Consider the following 18,603-nt stretch of genomic DNA (forward strand, 5'->3'; position numbering starts at 1 on the left):
ACACTGTCCTGTTAATTGAAACTCGTCGGGGATGTGTATTAGATACTTCAAAGTAGAAATAAATGCTCTGCAATGCATACAACTCATATCTGATGAGTTTGGTTGATTATTTGGACATTTTTGTGATGTCGTTTTAAAAGAGTGAAGTGATAAACTATATTATAACTAATTGTATTTCTACGGAAAAATGAAAAGCAGCGATATTTCTGGTAAATTACAGCACAAATAATGCAATAATTACACTGGCTGTATTTTTGTGTGAACTGCCATGGTCTAACATCCTGTACTGTCCTGCAGGTAACTTCAGTGTATTTATATTAGGCTTCTAATAATAAAACCTATATTGTTTCAGCCACTGCACAAGGTTTATTAGGATTTCAAATGTAAAAAAGATCTAAAAAAAAAAATCTATTTTACAAAATTGTGTGTGTGTGTATGTACACAGTCACACACACTGCAAAATTTTATATAACAGTAATAATATATAACAATATAAAAGCATGAAAGTCATAAAGCATAGCGCTGGGGATAGAAGAACATGTTATATGGTTCACCTGCGCCTTTGGAGAGCTCAAAAAGATCTTAGAGGAAGCATGTTACAGTCACATATCAAGTTAGGGCAGAAAAATAGCACAGACGTGTTTTAAAATTCGATTCCACGTCTCCGAGGGCGACAAAGAAAAATCTGATGATGGCATTATAGGATATTGGATTTCATTATAGGTTCTGTTCGTGACCTGCCCATCGTGTCTGCGGGAGGGGTCTTCTGACGCTAGCTGACAGCAGCATAAAAGCTGAACCAAGTCTTCATTTCATCCGAACCGTACACCGAGCAACTCGGGCTTTGAACTCCAGAGTGACAGAAAAGGACAAGTTAGATCAAAGGTGAGTTACTGCTTTGCTTGTTCCCTTTGTGCACTTGAGATGAAAAAGTAGTTTAGGTGTGGTCGGACTGATCCTGAATGTGGCCTAGGTGAGCATCTATATTTACTTTAGTAAAGAAAAGAAAGAAATAGACTTCCCGCTTACTCCAGTGTTCCCAGTTTGGCCAGCAGATGAACAAATGAGATGGTCAAATATGAAGCACTGTCATATCAGACACTGCCGACAGTAACTGGTGGACTCTCTCTAGCTCCAAAACCACAGTCCTTTAATGCTTAGGACTTTATTCACCTGTGTACATCTGAAGTAAATGTGTGCAGTAGCCTGTTGTAGTAGTAGTACTGGTATTAGTTTCTTCAGTGCTGCTATTGCAGCGTCTCCTCCTCCAGGTGCTTCTCGTTCAAGCTATCATCGGTCGGATCACTGCCAGAAACCATATTTGTTGGCTTCACATTTGTGGGAGCTGTGTGGACCTTGCTGGCCAGTTGTAATCTGATACAGATAACAGGCACCTGTAACAAACCACTGCCCTGATCAAATTCAGGCAACAGACGTCTCCTAGAGATTTTGTGGTAGAAAACCGCACAGAGACACTGTAAAAATGATGGTTAGAAAACTTTTTATAGTCTTCCTGCCCATAGGCCACGCATAACACGTTAGGAGTAATGGTTTCCAAAAACTTCACAGTCGGTATTGATACTTCCTCCTGTCTCTTTCCCAGATGCAGAGGTGCTTTGGAGTGTTTTGCGTGTCCCTCATCTTTTGCGCAGCTCTCTCTGAGACCATCGGGTTGGTCATTGCGGTAAGCAAACTGAACACTCAATACAGCTGGTGTTAGTGTGGCTTTACCTGTCAAATGCAGAAATAAGAAAATACAAAAACTGATAAGTAGCCTAATAATGTAAAAGTATGACAAAAATAACGAAATAAATGGTAAATTGTCTGCACTTATATAGCGCTTTTCTGCCTATTGGCACTCAAAGCGCTTTACACTGCTTCTTATTCACCCATTCACACTCACAATCACAGACACACTCATACACCAATGGGGGAGCTGCTATGCAGCTGGCCAACACTCACCGGGAGCAGCTAAGTTGGGGTTCAGTGTCTTGCTCAAGGACACTTCTACATGTGACCGGAGATTGAACCAACAACTGTGAGATTGGTGGACAACCGCTCTACGTGCCTGCGCCATAGTCGACCCCAAATCTGTGCTGCATTCGAATTTTAAATATATTAAATATAGTCGGTCTGCGCCAATAAGGCACATAGTTACCACTACTTGGTGTTATTTCAAAAATATTATATTATTTTTTATAAACATATGATGAACTAATAAATGCAGATGTATCATTATGTGTAAACCACCTGTCTTATACAAAGTGGTTAAAATCAGCTCCACGTTTACAAACAGTGACATTTAAACGTTAGTTTTTATTAATTATCGTACATGTTTTACCATAACCAAATAATTGTTAAAATACATATTTTCCTTAATGTAGTACTTTTACTTTTGTACTGTAAGTAAAATGTGGTTAATCTGCTTAGTAGTTTGAGGTAAAATATTTGAAGTGGTAATTGAACAGCATTATTTTTTTTAGTATATATTTGAACTTTTACTAGAGTATTTAATAGGTGAACCTTCACCACCTCTGCACACATTGTATCACATGTTGCTGTGTATGGGGCTGTGCAGCTGCAGACTGCTCAGAGTGGCCATGCTGACCTTGGTCCTCCATCACATTATTAAGACCACCAGTAGTAATGTTCTGGCTGATTGGTGTATATAATCAGAATTCCATTTAGATGTCTTTAAAAAAAAAAAGCATGATCAGTGGTATGAATACTTTCTGAGTGCACTGTAGTTAACTTATTGACTCTGCTATTTTAACCTTCAAATGTCCTTTGACTATCGACTGCTTATATTTGAAGAGATGTGTGACTAACTTCATAGGACAAAAAACACCTGCAATAAACTTTACACCTGTCTTTGTCCTGATCTACAGGCGAAGGAGAAGCGTGGCTGGACTCTGAACAGCGCTGGATACTTGTTAGGTCCCCGTAAGTACTGACCACACACACACACACATACACACACACACACAATTCAAAACAGCTGGTAGGTCAGAGGCTGAAGGGGCTCAAGTCCCAATCTTTTCCTCATAAAACTCAAAGGTGCTATATTCACAAAAATGCAACAAACTCAACATTTCCCCTGACAGCAAGAAATTTCACACCCTGCTTCCACTCACGTTTCATCATAGTTTGAGGCAGACCAGTATATTTGATTCTAGGTATTGTCCAATGTTCTTGACATAGGGTAGTTTGATTGACCATATATTCTAACTCCTTTCAATAATTTTTCAAGACCTGGTTCCATGCACATTCTACTTAGTAGCATCTTTTTTCCAAGTGTCACTAGCTAATACTATTTAATAGCCAAATGTCCAAACCAGTGGTATCCATCCAATATTCATAATGCAGTGAAGGAAAGAGGGTTAGACAGGGATAGTTAAGTCACAAGATAAAACAAATCTTTTGTAGTTTAGATAATAAATAATGTCTTTTTCAGAGATTGGGCCATGAGCACAGTGTAAATTAATCATTACATTTACAATTAATGGGACTTAAAAGGCTTTAAACTTATTGTTAGACTATTGTTTAGACTGTAAATTAAAATAGTACAGATTTAAACCATAGTTAAATACCTGAAGGTTGGTTATTTGAAGATATTTGATAGAGCAGACAGGAATGTATTCATGTAAACATATTTGAAGTTTTGGACTTGTTTTACAGGAAATCTGTTAATATAAAGCTGCATTCCTGCATTTTTTCTGGCCACCTGCAGGCAACAGATTAGGTTGAAAACATTAAACTGACCTTTTAAAGTTCTTATAAAGTTGAGTTGAGTTGAGTTATTAAACAGTGTCCCTCTGATGAATGTCACTCCAATTTTCACAGAGTCTGCTGTAAAAAATTCACATTTACATATGAAACTAATTAGATATAACTTACAAGCTTTACAGGAGATGAAAATGCTAGGCATTCAACAGGACCAGGCTGTCTGTTTCCTTCCCTCTAACTAAGGGCAAAAAGAGAATATTTCTTAACCCAGTATAGCCATGTTGTAGCTTTGGTTGTGACAGTTCATTGTTAAATAATAACCTTACCTACTTTTAGTGGACACATGAAGAAATAACTGAGTTTCCAGATGTGTGGAGTGTGTACGTGTCCTTACCAATTCTTCACTGGTTTTCATTCAATTCAAGACAGGAACCCTGGAAATGTGTGTGTGTGTGTGTGTATGTGTGTGTGCGTGTTAGAGTGTGTGTGTGTGAAGCCCAGGTAAAGGTTGCTCCTGCCTCATCCTGTGTTTCAGGTCGTATTGATCACCTAATTCAGATAAAGGATTCTCCCAGTCCCAGAGGCAGAGACGAGCTGGTCACTCAATGTAAGATAGAAACATACGGCCGCTGCAGGGCCTTGGGTGTCAGGCCAGGAATTGCTCTGTCCAAACATCTCACCTCTTACTTGCTTCTGTCACTCATCAGGAGAAGTTGTGTGCCTGCTGTCTATGCTTCTGCTTACTGGCATTTAATTTCTCTCTGTGCTTTGACTCATATTGCTTGCATATTAGTGTCTCAATGTAAAACATCTCCGTTTTGTAAAACAGTCTGTTATATTTCATGTTTAGGGAATATGAATTTTCTTAAGTTATCTCTACATCCACAGACCTAAAATACATTCACAACCCACATTTATTCTTTCCTCTGCATGTAGAAAACTAGTAGGGAGAGAGAAAAAAAAATCTCCTATTACATATACAAATTATTCCACTGTTACTGTAGCAGAACTCACAGAGATGACTGCAGGCATATGTTTTACTGTACTATTATTTAAACATCCTTTGACCATATTTTAATATTTACCATGTTTGCTGTCATTGCTGTATTGCACAGCATCATGGAGCACTTAAACCTTCGCTTAAAATTGTGAATGATACAGTAGGTTGCATAATTGTTGGTGAGTTCTGTAAGTAACATTGCATGATGATCTGTAATGATGCACCTTAGCTAACAAATCACTTTGCTTTGCCATTATTTATTTATTTGTTTTTCATTTTCATTATTATTCTATTGATTTTGTGTTTAGACAACAGTTCATCTTATTTTAATGTGCTTTTATTTTTTCTTTTGGTCAAACCTTTGCTTCAGCAATTCCATGAGCCAAGCCCTGCAGGTGGTCTGTAGAGGTTTGGAAATTTACAAAGCAAATAACATGCTAAAATAACAAAGTGTCTCCTTTAGCTCTTAGTCTGGAGCAACTGCAAATGATTTGAAAATCATAACTGTATCATGCTTTTAAAAAACAGAAAAGCAGTTTAACTTAACATTGAAAATGACTGGGTTTCAGCTGAATTTCAATGAGGGCTGCAACCAGTGGAATTAAGTGCTGAGTGACCCATGTGCTGTTTGTGTGACTGTATCAACTGTGATCACTCCTCACTGTTTAGATGGAATAGATGGACACAGGACACTAGGAGACAAGCCAGGTCTGGCTGGAAAGAGGGACATGGGACAGGAAGAAGACTACCGAACAGGTCTGTCTCTGATACACAGAAACAATGCTCCTCTTTCTACTGCTTAAAGTTACATTGTGTAAGATTACAACCCCACAGTGCTGCTGAATAAAAAAATAGTGCTTTCTTCTTACTGTTGGTCATTGGAAACTCCACTGAACTGGACTGAGTTTCAAATTATGCGAATTTAACAGAATTAGAAATTAGCTTCCTTCAAACCTTACACTGACAGCTTCAGGTGCGATAATATAGGCTGCACTTTGTCTCCACAGGTGCCCTAAGAATAGCAGATGAGGACATCATCCACACTGTCATTGACTTCCTATCATACCTCAAACTAAAAGGTATCCTTGTAATGTCTATCTTACATTATGAAGTAACTCATCAGTTTTATAAACTGTTTAACTTTTTAAAATCCTGGTTCCTCTCCACTGCAGAGGTATGCAGTTGTTAAAATAAAAAAGTAATTTGATCCACATTTTCCACATTAACAACATTATCATACAGAACAGCTATTCTACAACACAATGTGAAAATAAATAAACACACAATTAACTATCAGATTATTACAAGTATTTTTTATAATGTAAATTACTCCAATAATGAATATACAATGACCTCTTTACTTTTTGTACACTTGGTGTTTTATATTTATTGTTCAATCAAAAAAAAAATCTTTAATCGTCCTTGACATCTGTCTAGAACCTCCACATCTGGCAAATTTATTTGAGTGAAACAGTTTATAAAGCTACTAAAGAAATGGTGTATATATCATTTCTTTATATTCATCTCAAGCCATGAAGTACAAGTAGCTGTCTGTAGATATATTTAACATTTTACTATAACATTTTAGTGGGGCACAGATCAGGACAAGGGTAATAAACCCTTTCTAAAACACTGAGTGTTCCCAGGATCACAGTAGCCTCAATACATGTGAAATGGAAGACTTTAAAGTAATTTTGTGTTGCTTAGTATGAGACCAATAGAGAAAAATAGCAATTCTAAAGTTTACCCTTACAGGTACATCTGTATCATCTTGAGCAGTCTCTAGAAAAAGGGTCAATCATCAGACATCATTATAAGAGTTCAGAATTCTCTCTGCTTATTAAATCCTAACATATAGTGGGAGATGTCTTACTACAGTGGGCACTGGATGAAGGGAAAAAAGGTCACTGACTGATAGTGTCATCTGTAGGTCCTGCTATGAACAATATGAAAGGAAAATCAAGAGAAACATTTAGCAATTTTATATTGATATTAAAATACATCATATTTGGTAGATTCTGGTGAGCTTTGGAAGTCATTTTTAACCTGGGTTAAATTCAGCAAACCCAAAAGTTCAGTAATGTTCTCTGAGAGTGTGTGTGTGTGTGCTTACAGAGATGGGAGCCTTGGACAGCCTGCCTTCCTCTGTGACATCAGATGAACTGGCCAATCCCTAAAGTGTCATCTCCCTCTACCTGAGACTCCCACTGTATCTCCTTTCATGCTCTGATGGTGGACTTGTCCTTGTACCTATGATGTGAATGACAGAGAATGATTGTTTCCCAGTACAAATATCAGGTCTTACTCCTCCTGTGTAAATAAAACTTTGTCTGTACTGAGGGTCAGTAAGTGTTTCCTGATTGCAGGATTAGGGTAATAGAGATCCCTGATCAGAAACCAACACTATTATCATTTAATATACTATCATCTAATTGGAGTTAAATAAACTAACAAATTGCACTGAACTCACCTGACAACTGATATATATTCCCTATTTCTTTTCTGCAAATGATTAAAAAAAAACAAGTGACACACAATATAAAATGCAGAATGGGCTCAGTATTTCAATACTTATTTCACGGGGTAAAGTGCTTGTCCACCAATCGCAAGGTTGTTGGTTCGATCCCCGAGTCCTCCGGTCACATGTCCAAGACATTGAACCCCAACTTAGTTGCTTCCGATGAGTGTAGGCCAGCTGCATAGCAGTGCCCCCATCTGTGTGTGATGTGATTGTGAGTTTGAATGGGCAAATGAGATGCATTGCAAAGCGCTTTGGGTACCAAACAGGTAGAAAAGACCTATATAAGTGCAGACCATTTACCATTTACTATCTACTGAAATGTGATTTGGTGTTCTACACTTTGGTTACATCACTAAGATCCATCATCAGTCCCCATAATATATGTGAGCACATTTCTGCCAGAAAATGGAAAAAAAAAAGACTAAGAAAAACCAAATAAATGAAAATGATGAGACAGTAAGTTGAATTTGGGCTTATGTTTTTCTTATAATAATGAACGTTGTCCTTTCAACATCCTGGTGGTTTTATGCTTTATTATTTTTACAATATTTTAACATAATATAAGCAGATCATTAATCAATAAGCAACCAAGAAACAACACACCTTGGATATTTTTATATGTAATCATCTCATTACTAATTGTTCTTGCTCACATTTCTTGTTTAGAACTTAATAACCATGAATTTTTAATAAACATTTTTCAAACTGCAACACAGAGATAATGAGAAAGCTAGGTAATCAGAACACACTGCTTTCATTAAATCCTGGACCCTTTCATTTTGATGACAGTGTTCCACAGAGCTTAATTTCACCACGGTAAGTTGTTTCCCCGGTAGTCTTTGAATACTCCATGGTCTTTATCTGTCAGCTGGGAGAGGACAGTCAGCATTCCAGAGACACTCTCCTCTTCTGACAAGTCAGCCTGAAACAAAGAAACACTAAAATAATTGAATCAGCTACAATCACTTAGCATTATATGTTCTCACTGCATCAGTGCCACAATATTATTCAGTGTGACAGTGCAGGTTTTTGTTTTAGACAGGAATTTATTTAGTACATATTAACTTCATACTGACATCTTTTTACAGCACTGAAGCCAGAGAGCAGTTTGTATAGATTCAGTTACAGAGAACACAAACTGTTTGCGTGATAAAAAAGCTAAATCAGATCAAACTAAAGATCTACTGCGGCAACACAAGGTATAACAGATATAATGTGAGATATTCAAATATATTAGCTGAAGTAGCATCAGCATAACAGCTAAAAAGAACTATCAAGCAGTCTTAATGAGTCTGTGCTTTGAATGCTGCATCCCAAATTCACTTCTCTGATAAACAATTAGGAAAAAACATGTTGGCCTCCCCAATTAGAGTCCGTTTTCACATTGCTTTGGTTCTTTTATCTTCCAGTATTCAAACAAACTTATTAAGAATTTCACAGATTTTGAACTTATTGTTCTACTTTGGGTAGCACAAATATTTTAACTTTTATTTTATATTTAGAATATTAAATTAGATATTTATGTTTTTTAATCCGATGGGAGAATGGGGAAATTGTGTTTTGGACACCTGTTACATTCAATACTTGGGGCTCCAGTGTCTTAATTAGGGACACAAGGAGTCCAACGACTGACCCTAAAATGTGTAGACGACTGCTCTACCCACTAACCCACAGCCACAGATGGCATTGAACTTCACTATGTCTTGCCTGTATAGATATTGAGATATAGAAGAGGGGGAGGGAAGTTTAACACCATTTATTTACATGTATTATTTACACTCCTAAACTAGAACCCCAGGAAGCAAGTCTATAATCACTGAGGTCACAATTTAATGCAACTTAAAGAGAGGAAATGACTGAAAACTTACATCAGGTCCCCCCATGTCAGTCCTGACCCAGCCAGGGTGCAGAGCCATACAAAGGATTCCATCTGACCCCAGGTCAGCAGCTAAGCACCTTGTTACCATGTTTAGTGCTGCCTATGATTATAAAAAAGAAAATAACATTAAATTCTTTCTTGCTGTTTCCAAGTGAAGATGTAGGAATGTAAAGCAACCACCACACCATTATTTCCAAATCTTACTCCTGTGTCATTATTTAGTGCACCAAAACAAGGGCTGAAGTCAGGCTGAAATCTGATTGGCCTGTGGCAAACTAATTGGTATGTACAGTTTTTTTTTTTTTGTCCTGGTTCAGGGTTGCCACAGCAGATCATTTGTCCGCATGTTGATTTGGCACAGTTTTTACGCCGGATGCCCTTCCTGACGCAACCCTCCCCAATTTCTACCGGGCTTGGACCGGCACTGCACAGCTGGGGAGGGGAGTGGGCTGTTAGGGTTTCAGTGTCTTGCCCAGGGACACTTCGACATATAGTCAGGGCCGGGGACTCACCCTGTGGTCTGTGGATGACTGCCTTTACCAACGGGCTACAGCCGCCCCCTTGATTGGTATGTACAGTATTGTTCAAAATAATAGCAGTACAATGTGACTTAATAGAATAATCCAGGTTTTTAGTATATCTTTTATTGCTACATGGCAAACAAGTTACCAGTAGGTGCAGTAGATTTTCTTGATTGAAGAGGGGAAAACCTATAAAGAGGTGCAAAAAATTATAGGCTGTTCAGCTAAAATGATCTCCAATGCCTTCAAATGGAGAGCAAAACCAGAGAGACGTGGAAGAAAACAGAAGACAACCATAAAAATGGATCGAAGAATAACCAGAATGGCAAAGGCTCAGTCAATGATCAGCTCCAGGATGATCAAAGACAGTCTGGAGTTACCTGCAAGTACTGTGACAGTTAGAAGACGTCTGTGTGAAGCTAATCTATTTTCAAGAATCCCCCGCAAAGTCCCTCTGTTAAAAAAAAAGGCATGTGCAGAGGAGGTTACAATTTGCCAGAGAACCCATCAACTGGCCTAAAGAGAAATGGAGGAACATTTTGTGGACTGATGAGAGTAAAATTGTTCTTTTTGGGTCCAAAGGCCACAGACAGTTTGTGAGACGACCCCCAAACTCTGAATTCAAGCCACAGTACACAGTGAGGACAGTGAAGCATGGTGGTGCCAGCATCATGATATGGGCATGTTTCTCCTACTATGGTGTTGGGCCTATTTATCGCATACCAGGGATCATGGATCAGTTTGCATATGTCAAACTACTTGAAGAGGTCATGTTGCCTTATGCTGAAGAGGACATGCCCTTGAAATGGTTGTTTTAACAAGACAATGACCCCAAACACACTAGTAAACGAGCAAAGTCTTGGTCCCAAACCAACAAAATGAATGTTATGGAGTGACCAGCCGAATCCCTGGACCTTAAACCAATCAAGAACTTGTGGGGTGGTATCAAAAATGCTGTTTCTGAAGCAAAACTAAGAAATGTAAATCAATTGTGGAATGTTGTTAAAGAATCATGGAGTACAATAACAGCTGAGAGGTGCCATAAATTGGTTGACTCCATGCCAAACTTTAGTGACTTTAGTGATTCACAGGATTGCTAAATTCTAGAAACAAAAACGTTTGTACAAAATAGTTTTCAGTTTGTACGGTCAATGGCAGACACTGCTATATTTTTGAACACACCCCTTTCAATTAACTGCCCAATTGCACAGTTACGAGCGTGCATATCATGAATGCTGGGTCTTGTTTGTTTTCTGAGAATGTACTGCACCTACTGGTAACTTGTTTGCCACGTAGCAAAAAAATATATACTAAAAACCTGGATTATTCTGGTTATTCAAATTGTACTGCTATTATTTTTAACAATACTTTATATGCTGTAGAACTTTCAGCATAAGGACAACTAAACAAATCTGAGGCTGAAATAAATCACCCATGCAGCCATTATGTGTAACTAGTTATCCTCTTCAGGGTCGCAGGGGGTTGGAGCCTATCCCAGCTGGAGGAGGGGTTGACCCTGGACAGGTCTCAGTCTATGTCAGGGCCAATACAGGAGAGACATAGACAGAAAGACAACCATTCCCACTAACATTTACACCTACAGAAAATTTTGAGTAACCAATTAACCTAACATGCATGTCTTTGGACCAGGGGTAACCCAAGCTGTAAGATGGTACTGCCAACAATTCCACCACTGTGCTGCCTATGTAAAAAATTATTATCATTATCAATAAATACAAATAAATAAGACTTATTTATTACATACATTTAAGGTTTTTCTATATTTTGCAGAACCCACTACATAGAATACATAAGGTACCTTTTAAACACTTTTTACATGGAACAAGAACTTCATAAACACATTATAATTATTACACAGCTTAAAAAGCTTTTAAGTTTGAGTGTGAAAACTTTTAAATCATATTTTCCACTGCATTCTGACCTTGGAGGTGCGGTAGGCATAGCTCTTGAAGTTGGCACCTTCATCCCAGTTGCATGTAATAGAGCCGCGGATGGAGGAGATGTTGATAATGACTGCTCTTTGGATCCCCATCCCAGTTGACTGAGCAGCAGCAGTCTGCAATAGAGAGAGGAAGGCCTGGACACCAGAGCCACAAGCAGGAATGATTAGGTGAAATGGTCACACAAGATATAATACGATGAATAGAAAAACACTGAATAGATAACTACAATTTGTTTTAATAGAAAGAACAGTCTGATTAAAATGAATATAAACTTCATGTAGGCTGGAAATCTAAATCTTTTCAACACTTGCTGTCAAAATTCTGCTTTGAATAGTTCAGCTTAGAGGAAGTTTTACACTCTCCTCTAGAAGTTTTGGAACAGTGAAGCCAATTCTTTTTTGCTGTAGACATTTGTAAACATTTGGGTTTGACATCAAAAGATGAACATGAGACAAGATATCAACATTTCAGCTTGTATTTCCAGGCATTTACATCTGGAAGATGTAAGAAGAAGATAGCAGGCTTTGTTTGAACCCACCCATTTTTGAGCAAAAGTACTGCAATACGTGACTGTGTCAGAATCGCGTTGCACTTCCTGTTCCTTGACTTTTATTTTGTGGCCCCTTCTCCTTACTTCCGGTCCTTGGTTCTTTTTACCCAGCTTTACCCTCGTTGTTCCTCATTGTTTGCACCTGTTCCCTCCTCTATTTAAGTTCTGTCTTCCCTTCACTTCCCTCCCAGATCCTCGTCGTTGTTAATGTGGTTCCTGTCTTCAGTGTCGTTGTTATTACCCTCACCAACCCTAGGTAAAAGCTATATGTGTTTCGTGGACTTTTGCATTCGGGACTCTTGTTGCTCTTGGACTTTTGTTTTCTGGACCTTGTGCAGCTTTTCCCTTTGGTCTGAGGTTTGGGGTTTGATTTGTTTCTTAGTGTTTTTCCCGTCGGTTCATTGTTTTAGTAGCTTATTTTCATACCCGTGTCCTGTTTAGTTTGACATGTTCCCTTTTTATTAGTTTTCTTGTGGTGTTCCATGTGTTCATTCTAGTCCTATAGTCATTGTTATCAATTTCTCATTGGTTAATTCTGTCTCTCCTGTTTAGTAGTTATTGTTCTCCATGCCTAGTTGTTTAGTTTCTCTCCTGTTTTAATAGCTTTTGTTATCTGAGGTTGATGTGCTTAGTTTTCTCTGTTTACCAGTTTTCTTAGACTTCCCCGTGTGGTCATTTAAGTTATTAGATTTTCTGGTCTTGTTTATTTTGGCCAATTAAGTTCTTCTCTTCTTGTCTGTTAGTTTCTGTTGTCTTTTACTTTCCCTGAAGTTAACTCCCCTTGTGTGCTGTTCCGGTGGTTAGTCGTCTTAGTCTGTGTTCTGTTCTGACTCTGGTTTCTAGTATTCTCCTGTTAGGAGCGACTTCTGTTCACCATTTTAAGTTTCTGTCAATAAAAGCCCTTTTGGTACAGCATCCCTTGCACTGTCTCCTCTCTTGGGTCCATCCTCTAACCAAAACCGTGACAGACTGATAGGTGTGTTTTTGAGCAATTGAATTTAACAATGAATGAAATGCATTGTTGAGGCAGTTACTGTCAGCATCTACATGAATGTAAGTCACCCACTATTATGATTATTATAACTTTGTCTGCCAACTTAAAGAACATTGTAACCAAACTGGGAGATCCTTCATCATGCAGCAAGATGATTACCCAAATTACACTGCCAAAATATAGCATACATTTTATGTGCTAAAGTTGATACTGAAGGGAGAAACCCCCCAAGACAAACAATGGAAAGAGGTTGTGGTAAAATCTATTTTAAGTCACCCATCAGTTAAATGGGTGGGTTCAAACCCATGGGTGGGTATGGTTAAGGTTATGTATGAGATCCAGATGTAAATACTTGCATATAAAAGGTGAAATAGTGATCTCATGTCTCACATTTTGATGTTAAACCCAAATGTTTTCAGTGTACAGCAAAAATAAAGGAGTTGTAGCCATAAAGGCACTCCTGTCCCTGACCTCACTTTTCCAATGGGGACTTTATATTCTAGCTTTTTTTTTTTTTTCAAGCTTTTAATTACGTCAGTTTTCTGTCCCTCACTATTCTTCAAGCCCAATAATTCTCCTTAATAGTCAAGGCACCATGTTGAAAAATCCTGTTCATGCCTAATTTTATGTTTTTTACCAGATGTATCCTGGGGTTTATTTTCCTAAATCAGTGAAAAATTTACATGGCTTAACATAGCTCTTCTGTATGTTGAACTGAAGGTTTCTTTCACTGTGGAGATGCACAGTTACAACCAAAGCCCTTTCTGCAAGACAGCTGAACAGAAATTAAATTAACACATCTTTGCACAGAGTGACCAGGACCCTTGACACCAGATGGCAGTGTTGTGTCACTTAGAAGGCACATCTGCCTCTGGAGGGCTCGTCTTCATAGTGCCGATGCCCTACTGTGTTTTAAATTCATATGCCGCTACTAAGATTTGGAGTCTCTTAATACAACACAATATTTGCTTTTCTCAGAGTTATTGGTCAGTGTACCCATTCCTCTATACCATTCTGGCTGTGAATTCCTTCGTTCATACACCTGAGATTGATGTCAAAATCAATTTTTCTCAACAGGGGACCAGACTAAGTCCTTGGATTTTGGAATAAAAGTCTATCTCTACAATCAACTATTTTCTAGATTATTCCGGAAATTCTGGAGAAAAGTCACAGCTTGGAATATACTAAGGAACATGTGAACAAACGCAATGAGTTTTGGACCCAGATTATTTGGTCTGATGGGTGTAAGGAGAGTGAGCACAGATAACTATCAGAAAAGTTTAAAGCAAGGCCTCCTACCATCAGTGGTAAAGCTAAAAATGAAGAGGTAGTGGATCCTTCAACAAGAAAATGATCCAAAGCACAAGTCAAAGTGAACTCAGATGGTTTTAAAAGCATAAAGTAAATGTTTCACCACGGCCTACGCAGTCACCAGGTTTAAATGTCATTGAAAACCTGTGGATAAATTTGAAGAAGGCTGTACATGGCAGACAAGTAAATTGTTACTTTTCATGTTAAAAGAATAGTTAAACTAGCTGAATGTGCACTAAATAAGTTTTTGCATAAAGTTTTGCATTCAAATGTACAGTGTGATGGAAAATCAAGTATGATTAAATGATAGCATTTTACCTAGTTATGATGGCAATGATGTCTATACATAGAGACAATTTGGTACTATGGCTACTTTCCATTAAATTGGGCATCCAGCCAAAATCCCTATGCTGAATGAGGTACTAAAAGTGAACCCTCGAGTAAAAGCTTAAGACTTAGAGGGTTTATTGGATTTGGTTGACATCTCTGTTCATAAGTCAACCATATGCAAAACATTAGACAGGACACTGGGAAGAAGCCATGGTAGCACACTGTGCCACACATTCAAAGACTGTCAAAGTCCACCTCAACATTCTTCATCACATTAAAATGTCTTGTGGACAGATGAAACAAAGGTAGATTTTTTGGGGAAGAACACAGCTCTACATATGGTATGAATACAGGGGGTAATGCTGTAGATTACAGCCCACAACCCCATAATAATGGTGTAGCTTTACTGCACTTACAAATATGTACTTAGCTACCTGAACAAGATAAAGAGAGAGGGAAATAAAGGGGTAACAACCTGGGAAGTATTTTGTATGCAAGGGGTACCTAGTCTATTATTATTTGGTACTTAGATGATACTTAAGAAACAATCTTGTGTTTGCAGGGAACACAAAGAGAACATAAACTGTAGGTATATGGTAATTATAGAGTACTTATTCTGTAAATACAGGGTCCAGGATGAACATAATGGAACAACAAAACTGGAAGGTTTCCACTATAATTTTAGTTCTAAATAACCAGATGATCCTTCTCAGTTTGTCTAACACATACACATCAGAGCAGGCTGTGTGTGCTTCAGCTGCATTCACACAAAATCCTTCCTGCTGAATTGTGCAGAGGTGTGAGACTGTTTATTTTTTCCTCACAACTCTTTGTGGTTGTTTCTTTGCATAGTAGATTTAATAACTTCAATTTTTATTTTCAGAAACAGATTGTCTTCACTGTCAATAGTTTTTAGAGGTGTTCCTGAGCCCATGCAGTCAGCCTACCTTTGTAACGAAGAGTGGTGAAACAGTGTTGACCTGAAAGTGCTTCATCATGGCCTCCGGCGTAATGGTGTTAATGTCCATAGATTGTCCGATGGCAGCGTTATTGATCAGACAGTTTAGACCTTTTTCTCCTACAATGGACCTGACCTCCTCCTGGGCTATTCTGATACTCTTCTGGTTGTCCACATCTGGACATAAAATATTTTAATATAGACAGGGTCACCTTTTCCACCATCAAGGATTCAAACTAATTGCATAGCATCTTCCTTACTAGGTAATGCTGTTCATAGTGTTTTACAATCAACAAAGTGGTTAATAACCAGAGAGCAAATGAGGACAGTAAAAAACAAGATTTTAGAAGCAGTGATAAAATAATGAGACTAATGCACAAAGGGAGAGTAAGTTAAAGATAAGAGACCATGATATTAACAGAACATGCAGACTTCACACAGAATGGCTGCAGCCAGCCAGCGATTCGAACTAGGGGCCTTCCAGCTGTGACGCATATGCACTAACCATTAAGAATATTTTTGTAAACATTTATAAAATAAATAAGCTAATAAAATCAATAATAATGTCCATAAAATATTTAGTATTAAAACATTAGGATATAAAGGTGGATTTTGACCTTGCATTTTAAAAATGTCAGATACTATACAGTATAATGTTAGAGTATTGTTAGAGGCAGAGTTAGTGTTTCAGTGAAATTGTTTTGCCAGAATATATCCAATGACAGCTGTGAAACCACATGCATGACCGTATAGGTATGTGTTATTTTATCTGTGACAGTCTAGAAGATGAAAAGTTATAGATACAGTAAGAGAGATGTACTTGTACAACATGAACTCAACATCGTAATTATTCACTGATCAATGATTTACAAAAACAGAGAATATAGACTTACCTAGTGTGACAATGTGAACACCAGGGTAGGTTTTGGATAGCTTCTGTAAAGCCTAGATTAAGTTGGAAATTTAGGCAAAAGAAATGATTAAAGAAAATGTGCCATATTAGGACAGACCCTATAGACACAGTTGATTTCACTGTATTTATTTCCTACACGTAGATGTCACCAGCTTGATATGGTCCTGTAAAACAGTTTATTTATTTTACAGTTTGAGGATGAGTTTTAACTTTTATATCGTGCTGTGTAAATTGTTTTTCCGGTAGCAACAAGATAGAAAAGTGTCTCAGGTTATTTATGCTGTTTTACCCACATACAGCCCCTACGGATAATTTCTTGATAAATTCATAATTCAGGTGCGTGTCTGAAAGGGGCGTGCATTCGTGTTTATGTGATGAATGTCAAACTTATGTAAAGTTACCACAATTTACATTGTCTTTACCGTGGAGCCAGCAGGGTTGCGGGCTGTTGCTATGATCGTTGACGGTCTGTTGCTGCTTTTAGCCATCTCCTTGACCAGCTGTAGTCCTAATCCTCTGCTGGAGCCTGTTATCAGCACGGATTTACATAAAGTCATAGACATATTCAGACCGACTCCCTGCACAGGAAAACGCTTCAGAATGAGCTAACGTTAGTCATATAACCTGCTGGAAGGGCAACGTAGCACGTAATTTGTGGGACTGATGCTGCCTTCACAGCTGCTCGTAAAGCGGAACACTCATTCACAAACAGCCAGTGGACTTAAGGTTTTAATAGTTATAATAATAATAACAATATGTAATAATATTAATAATAACAAAGAACTTGAAAATATATGATTGTTTAGACGGCTTGGATGCAAAAGCTTAACTAAATTCAAAGTAATTTATGGTATTATTATTCCACTAAACAGTGCTTAATTGGAGCAACATTTAAAAATGCGACTATATGAAAGGCAACAATATATCCTCAAAACCGAAAAACAGGGAAATAAGAAATATGCTATAGCATTCCATGATTAGTTTAACACGCTGTTAGGTCCATATTATATCTATATTCGTCAATCGAGAAAATTGGCAGATTTACTCATAGTCCTTTCAGACCTTACTACTGGAGATATTAACCAGTTATTAGTCAGTGATAAGAATTTCTCTTGGTACGTGAAGCTTGTTTCATAGCAATGGTGCGTTCATTTTACCCACCCCTTACACCAACTAGTATACAGGCCACGTGTAGACTCCTGGTTTTATTTCTGTTGAACAAGCGCCCCATAATTAAAGTTTGGTCAGCATAACTTTTCTTTTTTTAATTAGCGTTACTTAAATTCCTTCAGAACGTAAGGCAAGACTGTTCTTTTAATAGTCTGTCAAATAATAATTTCGAATTAATTCAGTTTCTCACCAACATTGTAGCTACGGCATCAAGTAACGTTGTACCAGTTAGCTGGCGCTTATCTAAGCATATTTTAGCTAACGCTAGGGTTAAACTTCGCCAAAGTGACGCTAAATCGGCTAGTGGTAAAGTTAGATAAGTTAGCGCTGTGATTGTAACTAAGCTAACCTTAATGGTTAGTGTTAACGACTGGGTTAACGCAGAGGGACAGTGGAGGAAAAAAACTGCAAGAGCAAAGGAGGTTGGCTACAGTATGAAGTGGTATACAGTAATATTCATAATACATTTAAAAGGGTACAATGCTGTATTTTAATTTAATCAATTTAATTCAAGTCATTAAAAAGTAAGTTTGAAGCTAATGCAGGGATTTAGGTTATTACAATCATAGACAAATTGAATTCTGTCAAAATCTCTGAATGCCATCCTAAAACAGGTGCCTTCCATACTGGTAGGATGAACAACACAGCAACAGAGCTGAAAACATTACTAAACAAACAGGGATGGGTTGAGACTAATGACCATTCCTCACAAGATTGTAGTTCTGTGGAGAGTATTGTCCACCCTTACCCTGGACAAACTACATGC

The 18,603-nt window shown here is 37.9% G+C and overlaps 2 protein-coding genes across 4 annotated transcripts; one reads left to right on the forward strand and one right to left on the reverse strand.

Moving 5' to 3' along the window:
• Nucleotides 1-743: 743 nt before the first annotated feature.
• Nucleotides 744-7,437, forward strand: gal (galanin/GMAP prepropeptide). 2 transcript variants are annotated; one of them, XM_067502755.1, is made up of 7 exons: nucleotides 744-885; nucleotides 1,604-1,684; nucleotides 2,889-2,943; nucleotides 4,262-4,333; nucleotides 5,396-5,482; nucleotides 5,734-5,805; nucleotides 6,842-7,437. In XM_067502755.1, exons 2-7 carry the CDS (start codon nucleotides 1,604-1,606, stop codon nucleotides 6,901-6,903), a joined length of 429 nt encoding a protein of 142 aa, XP_067358856.1. In that variant the 5' UTR covers nucleotides 744-885; the 3' UTR covers nucleotides 6,904-7,437. The 2 variants fall into 2 exon arrangements, with proteins under 2 accessions (XP_067358856.1, XP_067358857.1); XM_067502756.1 differs by lacking the exon at nucleotides 4,262-4,333 and having other exon boundaries at nucleotides 746-885.
• Nucleotides 7,438-7,763: 326 nt separating this feature from the next.
• On the reverse strand, nucleotides 7,764-17,331 carry LOC137126223 (C-signal-like). 2 transcript variants are annotated; one of them, XM_067502752.1, is made up of 6 exons: nucleotides 17,090-17,331; nucleotides 16,648-16,699; nucleotides 15,744-15,931; nucleotides 11,590-11,745; nucleotides 9,116-9,226; nucleotides 7,764-8,169 (listed from the first exon to the last, which is right to left on the reverse strand). In XM_067502752.1, the coding sequence occupies exons 1-6, from the start codon at nucleotides 17,228-17,230 to the stop codon at nucleotides 8,056-8,058; spliced, it is 762 nt and encodes a 253-aa protein (XP_067358853.1). In that variant the 5' UTR covers nucleotides 17,231-17,331; the 3' UTR covers nucleotides 7,764-8,055. The 2 variants fall into 2 exon arrangements, with proteins under 2 accessions (XP_067358853.1, XP_067358855.1); XM_067502754.1 differs by lacking the exon at nucleotides 9,116-9,226.
• Between the last annotated feature and the right edge of the window lie 1,272 nt (nucleotides 17,332-18,603).

This window comes from Channa argus, chromosome 4 (assembly GCF_033026475.1).
Source record: "Channa argus isolate prfri chromosome 4, Channa argus male v1.0, whole genome shotgun sequence".
NCBI classification, from domain to species: domain Eukaryota; kingdom Metazoa; phylum Chordata; class Actinopteri; order Anabantiformes; family Channidae; genus Channa; species Channa argus.